We start from the raw sequence: 14,138 nt of genomic DNA, 5'->3' as shown, positions 1-14,138 counted from the left end.
GAATTCATAATTATGTATTAATTTAAACATTTTAAAATTGATATTTATTATTTTACTATTGCACATGAAATTATGCATTTCTCATATTAAATAGATTAAAGTTACTGCATGTTTTGTAAATTTGATAGAAGAAATTATGTTTTATAGATTTTTAATTTCTATTCAAGTGTTGGAAAGTTTGATATTGGTATTCTTGTTAAATTGAAGCAATGCATTAATTTGTAAAAATCAAAACAAGTTCAGGAGTTAAATTGACCAAAAAGGTCAAATATGACATTTTCAATCATTTTAAAAAAGTTCAAGGAAATTTGATTTTTTTAATTTCGCTAAATAAGTTTAAGAACCAAATTGACCTTATTCAAAATATAAACTGTTTAAGATATTTACATAAGATTTAAGGAAATAATTAATTCTTTTAAATTATAACAAAACTAAATATAATTTGATCAAATTACCATTATCTCAAAACTAAGGGTGACATGCGAAAATAGTAATTTTATCAAATATAAATGAGAGTAAAATTAAAAAATCATTTTATTACTCCTTACGATACTCAAAATGACTTATATTTAGCCATTACTCTCTCTCTCTCTCTCTCTCTCTCTCTCTCTCTCTCTCTCTCTCTCTCTCTCTCTCTCTCTCTCTCTCTCTCTCTCTCTCTCTCTCTCTCTCTCTCTCTCTCTCTCTCTCTCTCTCTCTCTCTCTCTCTCTCTCAAAATTTAAAACCTAAATTTTTTTTTCTTCCACAGGGCACCACTGGTGAGCTCTCACTGTACTCATCCCTTTCTTTTTTTCGTTTTTTTTTTTTGCAAATAATCCTCAAATATGTTTACATATTTGAGTTATTGTCGCATAAATATTGAGATTTATTATTATCCATATCTTGAGATTTTTTTCTAGTGTGTTTTATTATTTGGATAATTATGTTGAAAGAATAGTAGATCTACTCTCCAATAGAAGAAGAAATTTAAAGGTAATCAGATCGGACTTATAGAAAGAGCATAGAGTTGAACAGGCCATGAATAGCCATCAAGTGGAGCAAGCAATTGCCTATGACACAAATATTATGTTCTGTCAACTCGATTAAATATTTAAAATCAAAATTGTGTTTTTTTATTATTTGTATAAGTGGTTTATTATTAGACTTCATATATAAATATATAGAAACATATCAATTTGTATCTCATATCTGTATATAGTTTTCAATTAATGAAATTTCTAGTTTCTTCTAAAAAAATGACTTATATTTTAACATAAAATAATCACTTTAAAATGAAGGGAGTAATAATTTAGTTAATTCTTTTATTATTGTATAGAATTAAGGTGAGTCAACATTTTTTTGTTGTTCTTATGAAAAGTAAAAACTTATCGAACGCAATTATCTTAATCAATAAGAGAGTATGAGAAGCGTTTTGCTTTTTAAATTAAAATTTCGTATTCAAATTTGCAATTAGACGGCATAGACATTTTTTTTATCACAATTTGTCGACTTGCCATGAAGAGCCATTTAATAGGTACAATCTTTCGTTGTTTATATCTAATGGCCAATCCAAAAGCAAGCCGCAGATTGTGATTTATTGATAGCGTCCGACTTTTGGAGTTCCATTTTTGATTTTTCAATGGGCAAAATAATAATAAATAGCAGATGAAATAAATAATATTTATTAACATAACAAAAAAAAACGTAATCCCAGTATACATCTGTAAAAAATATAAAGAATAAAAAAAAAAGAAAAAAAAATCAAGAAAAACCGATGAAAGACTCGATCAAGAACATGAAGAAGAAGAGCAAAAAGAACTCTACTAATAATCCAAATCACATTTAGTAGCAGTCTCAGCACCAGAAGCCAATCTACCATCTGCACTGTTCAAAGGAATCTTCAAATCACACTCAATTTTTGGCTTAAACTTTCCAGTCTTGACCTTACCAATCTTGAACCTAATCCTCAAATAAAGCTTCACGTATATACTATAGATTCCACTAGTTTTTTCTTGATTAAACTGAGTCAGCTCTTCACCAGAAAGCAATACTATCCTCTGTCCTTGAAATGATGGGGTAATAATGCTCGTGTTCTTGTGCCCTTGATAAAATGGTGACAATATATGAGAACCGAATCTTTGGTCTTCATAATAGGCTCTCGCCTCAATTCTGTCATAGTAAATTCCAATTTTCTTATTTGGGTTTCGGATTGAGATCGTTGTGGTTAAGTTGTATTGGAGAGTATTGGTGTTGGTGTAGTTGAATTCGGAAAGTACAGCATCTGTGACATGGAATTTGAGTTTGTTCGGGCGAACTACAAGCCAGAAAATGAAGACGGCGAGGCCAACGATTATCACTAAGGTGATTAGGATTTTGAAAAGGCAACTTAAGAGACAGCAGCCGCATCCACAGCCCGACCTACGCCCCGGACGGTGGTAATTATTTGGTGGTGGGATTGCTGGCCCATAATAGGCCCCGTTCAAGGGTGATTGCTTTTCCGCCATCAAGTAAGAATCAAGAAATCAAGAATCAAGTATCAAGAAACAAGAAAAACAAGAAAGAATTAATGATCAAGAAAACAAGAAAGGGTAAAGAAACAAGAACGTCAACGGAGAGAATGGTAAAGAAAAGAGAGGTAGTAGGAGATATGGAAGAAGAGGGCGAGTGTATGGTTATATATAGAGAAAGATTGAGAGACTGGATGGCTAAGTTAAGCGGTGTGAAATTCAGTTCTGAATGAAAAAGAAGACGCGGAATGGGGCCGAGTCAATTGACGCGGTTGCTTGATCGCTTGCTTTCTGGGTTTTGGTTTGTGTTTTGTAGGCGATATTGTATTAACCCGGTAATTTCCTTGTAGAGGACGTGGTATTAATAACGATTGATTGTGATGGATGATGCTTGGTAGCTTCGATCTGCTGCCATTGACTTGTGTATAAATATATGCATGATTTCCCTTTTCAATTCAGGACAAATGTATGTTTATCGACTAGTATTATATTATTGTTTACGACTTTTCAAATTAAATGTTCGGACTATTGTGCAGGTTGCATTAGTTGCTTTCCACTATTTTTTAATGCCAAGTTATGTCAAACAACTCCATTTTCAGAGAACACGACACCAGTTTAACCGCAAGATTACAGAAAAATCCATGGATTCATGGGAGTGAAAAGAAAGATTCAAAAATCGAAATTTCTGATCCTCCTTAATAAAGAAAATTCTCGTTAGCAAATTTTCTCTTATAAACTTGATGTAGAGTGAGCATGATTACACTTAGCTCAATGAGCTAGGTAAATTTATGATATAAACAAAAAAACAATTATAGCAAAATATATGTTATATAGGGCAGAATTGGGTCATAATTTATGTAAAAATATTAAACATTTACTTGGATATGAGTATTTTTTTTTAGAAGAAGGAAAATAATTATAAAAAATATATTAAAGAAATGTATTTTCTTATTTAAAAAAGTGAAAAATATTATATTTATTTTCTATCCAAATTCACATGTCTTGAATTATTCCAATTTAAATAGAAATAATAATGAAATCTATTTTTTTTATTAAATTTCACTTATTTTATGAAAAGCTTGATAGATATGGAAGGAATAGTCATAGGCTCGAAATGAACACGGAAAACAAGGAGGCTCAACGGGCATCACGCCTGTAATTTATGGTGGGACCTCATACTGTATGACAGAAAAAATAAATACTAATTTATGTATAGTAATTTGACTAATTTCATTTCTTCAAGAAAAAAAAAAAGACTAATTTCTTATATTCAATAAATATTGGATTTGGTCAATGAATTAAGCCTCATTTTTTGGATCAAATTTAGCCCAAAATGAGCCCTAAAAATTTTAGGCCCAATTTGATCCAAACGGGTTTGGATTTGAGTCAAAAATCAAATCCGAAGACACCTTTTAATTTAACTATTTTTGGAAAAAAATAATTACCATGTCATAAATTTCTAGAACCCTATCGAGTTTAGGTGAAGGTTAGGTAAATTTTGGAATTGGTCTCGTAGGAAAATGGAATGAAATTCTACTTGTAAAGAAACTAGGAATAATAACAGTAATCTACAATTATAGTAATTACAAGCAATCACGTTGAACAACAATAATAATAACAATTAAAAAAGAAATTACAGTGAAATGAATGGTAGACCTAGCAAATCATCCCTACCCTAGTGGTAAGGGTAATGCTCTTGGTCCCAGGTTGGATGTTTAACCATGTAACATTTACTTTTTTTTTCTCTTAAACTTTCAAATTATTGTAACTGCTGTCGATATTGCAGAATGTAGAAAATTCATTATATATAAAATCGTTTGACCTGGGTAACTCAGACATTTTTGTTTTGAAACTTAAATATATTGACACCTTAAATTCAAAAGTGAACTAAGATTTTGAATAAAATAATATATTAAGGGGACTCATTAGTTATAATTGGATTAACTTAACCCAAGAAACTAAAACTCACAGTTTTGTTAAGGAAACCCCGACACTTTGTGGATCTCAAAATACATTCTCCCTCCAAGGATCTCGTTGTAGCATCCCTTTGCAAAATCTCATTTCCCAAACAAGTTTGATTCAACAAAAATGCAAGTTCTTTAGCCTCTATTATTGCCGACCATGTATATACAGCTTATGGAAAGCTTTTTCCGTTGTGTCTCCATCCCTTTCTTTCTTGGTTCTTTTAAGGAATTTTCTACAGCTCGAGGATCAGCTCTTGACCCTCTATAGGATGGCTCGAACCTAATTTCTGGTGATATTTTATCGTCTGATCCAACAATGAGAACCGGACTTCACCGAATAAAGAAATATGAGTTGGTCCATTGTGGAAATCGCACTTGAGAAGTTGTAAAAAAGTTCCATCTAAAGATTATCCCATATTTGAATTTTCTTTTAAAATGATGTATTTATTTTATAATTTCTCTCAAATTTGTCATGCCATTTAGTCATAAATGGCTTTATTTTACTATGCATTTATCATTCATATTTCATCGCTTATTTTGAGTAGTTACTTTGGAAGCACGTACTTGTCAAACTTTAACAAAACATATATGAGAAGAGAAATGTTTGAAGAATCAAATGATGAATCAATGAGTCTCATTAATATATTATTTTATTTAAAATTCTATCTCACTTTTGAATTTAGGGTGTAATATATCTAAATTTCAAAATTGGAGTGTCCCGGTAACGAAGACCAAATTAAAGTAATTTTTATTGCACTAGAGTGATTTTGCGACAAGTCGTAAAGTTCATGGTAATTTGATAGTTCAAGCCTTTTGTACAAATCACTTCTAATACTCACCTATTCATAATTTGATATCTGTAAAAACTTCATCTTTCACGATTTTAAATATTGTAAGATCTCACTCTCATCTTTCACTCGAACAGTTTTTATTTAAATTTGATCGTCTTTTAGTACTCAATAGAAAAAATATATTAACAGTGACAATAATATAATTTTATGACCTTCCTTTTCACAAGCTCACTCTTTGAAATTAACAATCTATACACTAAGAAAATCAAACAGACAGTTGCAGTTCTTCTAGACTACATAAAAGTCTAAAAATTTCCTTATGGCTACACGTGTGAAAAGAAGCACAGAATGATAGGGGTGATGCCCTGACCAAGAAGAGGTCCCAGGTTTGATTTTGATTTTACACAATTAATTTTAATTTGTATTCTTTCCCGTAGTAGGTTTTATATGAGTTTTGTAATGGATTGTACTATTATTGCAACTACTGTCCTCCTCAGGGCACAATATAAAAAGAAAGATTCATTGTATATAAAAAAAAAAAAAAAAAAAAAAAGCTGTCTACCAAAATTTTAGTGTAAGTTGTTTGCTTTGCATTGTTTTCGCTTTAAGATTTCCCTCTCTTGCTTTTAGCTCAAGCCTAATGGGGAAATATTATACATTATACATTTCACAATTCAAAAGTTTTGGTTTAGTTCATAAACCCGCGTGGCTTAAGGGGCGCAAAAGTGAACACTACAATGAACAATACTCGCTCCATTTTCTTTTAGTGTTTTATAATTTTCAAATTTCCTTTGAAGTCAAAATATATGAAATTTTAGCATTTGTTAATTTATAACATATTATTAAAAAAAATATAAAAAATAGATGAAGGTTTCGGTTCGTTTATGGAGAACGTTGAAAAGCTAGCCATTTTCGGACCATGCTAATTGCCAGAAATGGGCCTGAGCCCATTCTATTCGGCAATTAGCGGACCTGTCGTTTGACAATTGCGACGAAAATGAGAGGTTGTTCTTGGGACGAAGGTGAGCCCATTTGGTGTCTTTCCCACCTTAATATGTTATGGATTTAGTTTGGAAAAGCAATTACAATTTCATTTTGCATTTGTATATTGCTTAACTCATTTTCAAATAGTGTCTAATCTTATATTCTCTATGTCTACGAGTATAAATCGTTTAAAAGTAAGTTTTTTGTCCATAATTATACATCATTTTGAGAATATAAAAGAGTACCTAATTAGCTTTTTCTAATTTTATTCTTCTATACATTAAACATATTAATTATAATTATTCATAATGTGAGATAAAGAGTAATTTAGTGAATTTTTTTATTATAATTTAGGAAAATTAATTTATTTTTTTAATTACCTTACAAAAATCTTAAACGACTTATATTTGTAGACGGAGGGAGTAAATAATTACTATCCATTTAATAATCAAATTTCCATTTAAAAAAATTAGTGTAAAATTAATTGAACGATCATTGCATATTAATTGACTAGCTTTTTTTTTTTTTAAAAAATATTGGAGAGCGAGATTTGAACCTAGTTCTATTACCAAGTTGTTGTCATTGTGTGCAATTAACTAGCTAGGTGGATTCAACTTAACACTAGACATTTTTCAAATAAAAATTTATTTGATAAGTCTTTTTTTTTTTTTTTTTACACAATCTCATTAATGAATCAAGTACGATTTATCTCAATTCTTAAATTTTATCTATTTTTTATATTAAGTAAAGTTCAATATGAGTTTTTGTCATTCAACTTTATGGGCGCATAGTTGATTTTATAATTTTTCCAATTAATTCCCATTTATTTGTGCATTATTATATATTTTATAAGTACAAGACCTCTAATGGCTAACTTTTTCCCTCTATTGCATTACAACCGTATAGTAGTAAACTAGTAATTCTATGAAAAACAGTTTACCTTTTTATAGATTCAATAATTTTATAGTAAAATATATGAATAAAAAACACTAAATGTGAATATTACTCCTTCCATAAAAAAATTCTTTTGATATTAAAAAATATAAATAAATAAAAAATTGAGAGCATATATAAAATAAAAATATAGTAGACCAGATATATATAATAAATTTAATAGCTTTAATAAAAAAATTTTCTCCTATTAATAATTGTAAAAAATACTTTGTCATATATTTACAAAAGTTTTACTGTGTATTTATGGACTTTTTGTTGCAAATAAAATAGGAGTTCGTGGGCAAAAAGAAAATGCAATTTTATATAAATAAAATAAATTTTTAGAAAAAGTAAATAAAAAAATATATTGAGCAAATAGAAATGAAATAATAAGTAATTTTGCTAAATTAAAAATGAGAAATTAAAATAATGAATTTTATTCGATTACTCTCTGTTCTTTTATGAGAATTTTTTAATTATGTTTTACGTGTCAAATTGTTCTTCCTTTTCTTTCATGTCCTCCTTTGACTTGTTTGCAAGGAAGATGACAAGCTTAGTGAAATGATTAAACCATCCGTCTTCTCTTTGTCATCATTGAAAATTAATCTTCTATTTAGAATAGGACCATTATAATATATATATATAGTCATATTTCAAATCACCATTCACTAACTTGTTACATCTTTTTCACTTTGTACAGTGAGCATTATTAACAGAGAAGACTATCACTTAATAAAAATTTACTGGCTCTGATTATATCTTGCTTGAATATCGCAAAATTTATATAGAAATGATTTTTTCAGCGTGATAATTTTTAGTTCCAGCTATCCCAATCCAACTAATATTGATATTGTTTTAATTTTTAATAAGATAAAAGAAAAATTATCTACTTATGAAAAGAATTATTTTATATACTCTTTGTATTAATTAACGTATAATGTACCAACACTCACAAATTAATCTATGGATAATGCTACTTAGCACAGTTTGAGATAACTCAAGAGGGACATTTTTGAATTTTACTAATTGTATTTACATTTCATAATTTTCTATTAATTAAATGTTATTATGTAAAGATGTAAACATCCTTTGCTGTAGATGGGGAATTATGATAATTAAATTTGAAATTCAAATTATTTATTGATTCTTAAGCAGCATTTATTGTGTTTAATTAGTTTTCAATGCAATGACTTTTTTTAGTTCCAACAACTTTTTATTAGTGAATTAATTATGATTAAATATTTAATTAGTATTTCAATTGTTATATATGTATATATATTTGAGTTGATTTTGTTCTATATATAAACGAGAAAGATGTACTATTAAAAATTCTAATATTTGATATAAGTACCATTAATAATTATGATTTATACTTTAAAGAGCTATATATATAATCTCTAGTCTAACGAACTAATTATATATATATTTTAACTATGATTTATACATTAAAGAAATAAAATATAATTATTGAGATTGAAATCTATTTTTTATCATTATTAGGTTAGATGTATACTTTAAATTAAAGAAAATAAAATGAAGGTATAAATATTTCAATTTATCTAAGATCCTTAAAGAGATAGATGATATGTTCTAAACATTAGAAAAAAAAAAATCATTTTTAAAAATAATTTCAATGTGAAAATATTAAGTAAATATATCTTAGAATGTATATATTTGCCAAAATTAAATAAAAGTCTTTAATGATAACTGAAATCAAGAATTATTAGTTAATCAAATTTAATATCAAAAAAAAAAAAGTTAATCAAATTAGAAAATTATATTAATTAATTCCATAACTCACATAAATATTTTATTTTAATCATTGCTCATATTATAATTTATATTTATTATTTTATTTAAACGAAATTAAGAATTTCCATTCGATTGATATAAATATTATAATAATATGTACTATAATCTACATGGTATAGATTTATTTATAATTTAAAAAGATAAATGTTCTTCTTTAATTAATCTAATTATAATCACAAAGACTTTGTAGCTAATCAATCCATAACATTAGAAATGCTAATTAATTCAATTAAGTATATCATAGGTGTATGCTTAACTTGAATTACTCTTCTAAATAATTAGTAAAATATTTCTACTTAATTGAATTACTCTTTTAAATAATTAGCACTTCTTCAAATTATTAACATTATAAACTTTTATATAATCAAATTCATTAGTGAATCATACTTAATTTGATTAAGTATATCGCCTATTTTTGTTTAATCGAATTACTCTTATAAATACTTTGAACTAAAATTAAAGATTTTTTATTTAATCAAATTAATTAGTGAATTATACTTAATTTAACTATTTACATTTAAAAATTCTTTTTAATATGATAGCTCGTATTAGGTTTTACTTAATTAACTCATATGTATTTATGTATTAATATGCATTATAATATTTCTGAAATTAAAATATAATTTTTTTGAATTATTTTTATATGAATTAATGAAAATTTCAAATTACTAAATAATTATTTTTTTAGAATATAGAAAAATTATGTGTTGAATTTAAGCACGTTGAATTAATTTGTATTTTACATGAAAAGTTTTGATTATTTTTTTACAATTTTTGATTTTGTATTTTAATTTTTATCATGAATTAATTCAATTAAAAAACAAAAAGAGAGGGAGAAAGATAAATTATTGATTTGCTGGTTCAAACAAGTCATAATTATTCTACTGTACGATGGGGCAATGCATTGTATCTGCAAATCACATCCTCTTTTCGTACAAATCCTAAATAATCAAATATCATCGATCTATAATAATCACTTACCAATAATGTTTGGTCAAGTCACGATCTAATGCACATGGCCACTGTATGTGTGGAAGTGGAGATGCACCGCGCTTCATACATATATTGATGTTGAATTTATGTATTTCAACCGATTATTTATCGCATAATATAAAAAAGATTTAAATTTTATTACTTTCTTTTTCCGTATATATAAACTCATTTTCTTTTTTCATTTATTTGAAATATATGTAGATGTATAGACACGTGTGGTGATTGGACTAGACTGTGATTAAAAATAAATGCAAGATGAGAGATCATTTAGACTATTTTTATTTAAGAACACAAAACATTAATGTCTCTTTCTAATATGCCATTATAAAGTAGGTAGAGAGCTGGTGATGAGTGAAACTTGGAAGGGACCTCCACTAAACCATGTGTGTGACTGTGACGTAGATGATTCCACAAAACCTCAAATAACATTCACATTAATTCTATTTTAATTAATAATTAATTACTCCAACCATTCTTCAACTCTTTCATGCTCAATTTCTACTTATAAATTTTACACTATTACCAAACTTATTTTTATATTAATGAGATTCGAAATCTATTGTATATTTAAGTTATAAAATATAATATTTTTTATCGTAATTAGAAATAATTTTATATCAGTTTATTATGCATTAAATTAAACTAATTTTTTATTTAGCGGTAAGATGTAAAGTCCTACCAGTAATAATGATTTTATAGATAAAAATTAACTTAAAATATATTTCTCTCTTATTAATCTAATACTATTAAATTTATAAATTGAATTTTCCTGGTCTTAAGTATATGTTAGGTGGGGAGTTTCTTTTGAAGTTAATACACATACCACAACAACGTTCATATCCATTTATAGGTGGGCCAACATGCAAGAACACACATGCAATATGTATCTAATACGATGTGTTTTATTAGATTATTGGTTTTTTTTTTTTTTTTTTTTTTTTTTTTGAAAATTAATTCTCGGTTGTTACTTGTTAGGTCTGGCCCGTCTGGGCTTCTATTATGGGACTTCTAAACTTTTTCTCTTTGTTTTTTGCAGTTCCATTTGCAAAATGGTCATTTGTACTTATGACAAAATTTTCCATACAGTTCCCTGAAAGGGCAGATCTTTTGTGTCCACTCCCACATATGAAAACATTGATTTTCTTTTTCTTTTTTCCTTTACTAATTTCTCTAGAGAATGCCAATGAAAAGAAATAAAATACAAATATCATAAAATTTAGCGCCAATTTATACAAATAATAAGCTAATTGCAATTAATTATTTTATGATATATTAGGTTTGAGTCGAGCTCATAGTTTGAGTTTGAGCTCAAATTTCACTGTATATATATATATAGTTTAAGGATCCAACACCAATAGAATAGTATAGTATGAATATATAAAACGAAGGAAAGTGACTTCACAACCTCCACTAGACACTCGTTTGTTATCTATCAATTACAATTTAATAATTCCACGTTCTAATTAATTAATAACCTCATCAAAAATGCAATCATCAGATTTTTTTTTTTAAAAAAATGCATAAAATAAATAAAAAAAAAAAAAAAATTGAAGTTAACTTGAAAAGATTGTAATTTTGGCTATTAATCAATCTGCCTCGTCTGCTTTTCTCCTTCCATTTATTAACTTTAGGAAAATGTACATTTCAAAGCCTTCATTATGCCACATACAGAATTATATAAATCTAAAAATAGAGACGGCCATCAGTTTCATAACACATCAACTAAAAAAAAGGAGAAAATTAAGTATTTAAATAATATAAAAAAAAAAAAGAGAAGAAGAGAAAATACTTAACGGCGTTACATGTCAATTCTCTTCTTTCTTTCTTCCTTTCTTTCTTCTGCTATATCTTCAAATGCTTACACTGCAACTTACCAACAGCGAGTACTTAACGGAGTTCTCACCGACAATAATTCCGGCAGTCCTACTCCCGAACTGTATATAAGCAGGACATCTAACATACAAATGATACTTTCCAGAAATGAAAGTTCCAACTTTAAATCTCACCCGTCCATCCATTTTAATCATCAGCAACACCGTCCCTGCAGACTGATCTTGATTCAGTGCGATGGCGTTGTACGGAGCCACCGGAATTGCCGTACCATAAATATTAGGTGACCAGACGTTGATTTCTTTATGACCTTGATAATTCGGCGGTATTGCTGATCGGAGAGTGATCTGCTGGCTCCTGTAAGTTGCATAGATGTCAAGCCTGTCATAATAGATTCCGATTTTGTCGTTTGGATTACGGCTGGAGAAAGTGACTTGAAAATTGGAGGTAAGAAAGTTAGGGACAGAGGCGTTGAAGGCATAAACGGTGACGTCTTGAAGAACAAAACTAGGCTTGCTAGGACGGAGAACGGCCCAGATTATGAGGATAGTGACAAGGACTAAGAAAAGGAAGATTAATATACCGGCAAAGATCCGGCGGAAGAGTTTCCGGCGTTTTTCGCCGTGGTTGCCGCAGTCTTTGGCGGACATGGTGGTGAGAAGGTGAAGTGATAGTGGAAAGAAGAGAAGATGGTACGAGGGAAAACGTTGAGTTAATGAGAGGCTTTGGTATTATAGAGAGAGATGAGGTGTGGAATGGAGCCCCTTTCTTTTTGTGTATCAACGAGTGTGGGACGGTGCCGTGTCACGAACGCGTTACTAAGGTTAATATAGTAATTTGCGTTATGGTCTCTTTTACACACAAATTAATTAGGTTTATAGTAGTAGTGAAATCTGAATTTAACCTTGATTTTCGACACTTTTTACTAAGGTAATTAATATGATTATGAAGTATGTTAAAGGTAGACTTAAACTTTTTAATTTTTTTACAGTATTAGGAACAATTAAACCGATTAAACTAAATTTGAATAAACTTTTTATAAACATATATAATTAAAAGACAGAAAAAAAGCTGAGGATTCAAACTCATATATAATTTCATACTATTTGAAATATTGAAGAGAATTCAATAAAAATTTATGACATTTAGCGACCTAAAAATAAATAAATAACAAAAATAAATATTTTCTTTTTTTACCTTTTCCTTTGAGAAGTAATGGATATTTTTCCCCCTAATGGTATCTCTAGCAACTACCGTACACTACAAGGGAACAAAAGGGTTAATTATGATTATTCTAGTAATCATTTTATCTTAAAAGAAAATTAATGAATGAGAAGGTCACTTGTTAATCATTGGGATTTAGGAGCTCCCTAGCTGACTGACTAAACACTAAACAGGAGAATCCCTTTGTGGTGAAGGAAGTAGTAAAATTGAGTACATCCTTCCAATACCAAACCAATTAAAAAATTATTATTTTTTTATTTTTTTCTATGATAGTCAGAAAACCATATTTAAAATATTATTTGTGATTTGTTTAGTGGATAAATAAATTTATGCGCAGGATTTAAATAAACCTTTCTGATTTATGTACATATTTTACATTTTTTATGAGATTATGAGGAAACAATCCATTTTCCGGTTTATTGATTAATAAAATTTATAAAAACTAAAAAGATGAAAATAGATTAATGAAAAAAATAAATAAAATTTCAACAGTCTGAATATACTTTGATAAAAGATTAATCACATTTTATGGTTATTTTAGACTTGGAACTTTACTTGCATCGTATCTTATTATAAATAACATAGGAGTATATACGAAATAAATAATTCATTTACTTTTTAATTTCATCACCGTTGGATGAAATGTTAAGGATATTGGGACCCACTTACCATGTTGCACAAGTATCACAGCTCATCCTATCATACTGGCCCCACTGCTTTTGGGGTCGTTCTGGTTCTGGAATATACCAACCAAAAAAAAAAAAAAAAAGGTTACGTGGCGCAAGGAAAAAGCACCTTCTGTTGGAAAATTTCCAATAATCAAATTATTATTGCTCCAAAGTGCACATCTTTTTTCTCTTCCTACTTTTAGCTTAAAAAGCTCATTACCTTTCCTATGTTTATACATTACAACTTTGCGTCTCTTGCACAAATGATATTTGAACTAGGGGTACAAATTAATAACTTGAACTATTAATAATATGTAATATGTTTGAATTATTATATTTGAACTAAATCTATAATTGAATTAATAGATTAAATTAAATGTCTTTTTAATAATATAAAAGACGACAGAAATTTTAAATTCTAACCGTTTATCTCTTTTGATTATTTAAAAAAA

The 14,138-nt window shown here is 28.1% G+C and overlaps 2 protein-coding genes across 2 annotated transcripts; both read right to left on the bottom strand.

Annotated features, from left to right (window-relative positions):
* Positions 1 to 1,646: 1,646 nt before the first annotated feature.
* Positions 1,647 to 2,652, bottom strand: YLS9 (Late embryogenesis abundant (LEA) hydroxyproline-rich glycoprotein family). The gene has a single exon (XM_012218948.4). The coding sequence runs from the start codon at positions 2,482 to 2,484 to the stop codon at positions 1,804 to 1,806; it is 681 nt and encodes a 226-aa protein (XP_012074338.1). The 5' UTR covers positions 2,485 to 2,652; the 3' UTR covers positions 1,647 to 1,803.
* Positions 2,653 to 11,537: 8,885 nt separating this feature from the next.
* Positions 11,538 to 12,553, bottom strand: LOC105635825 (NDR1/HIN1-like protein 1). The gene has a single exon (XM_012218947.4). The coding sequence runs from the start codon at positions 12,442 to 12,444 to the stop codon at positions 11,815 to 11,817; it is 630 nt and encodes a 209-aa protein (XP_012074337.1). The 5' UTR covers positions 12,445 to 12,553; the 3' UTR covers positions 11,538 to 11,814.
* Positions 12,554 to 14,138: the final 1,585 nt, after the last annotated feature.

This window comes from Jatropha curcas, chromosome 2, assembly GCF_041381405.1.
Source record: "Jatropha curcas cultivar XTBG-Jc1 chromosome 2, XTBG_Jcur_1.0, whole genome shotgun sequence".
Taxonomy (NCBI): Eukaryota; Viridiplantae; Streptophyta; class Magnoliopsida; order Malpighiales; family Euphorbiaceae; genus Jatropha; species Jatropha curcas.
The sequence above is the reverse complement of the archived record's forward strand: the minus strand, read 5'-3'. Positions and strand labels throughout refer to the sequence as shown.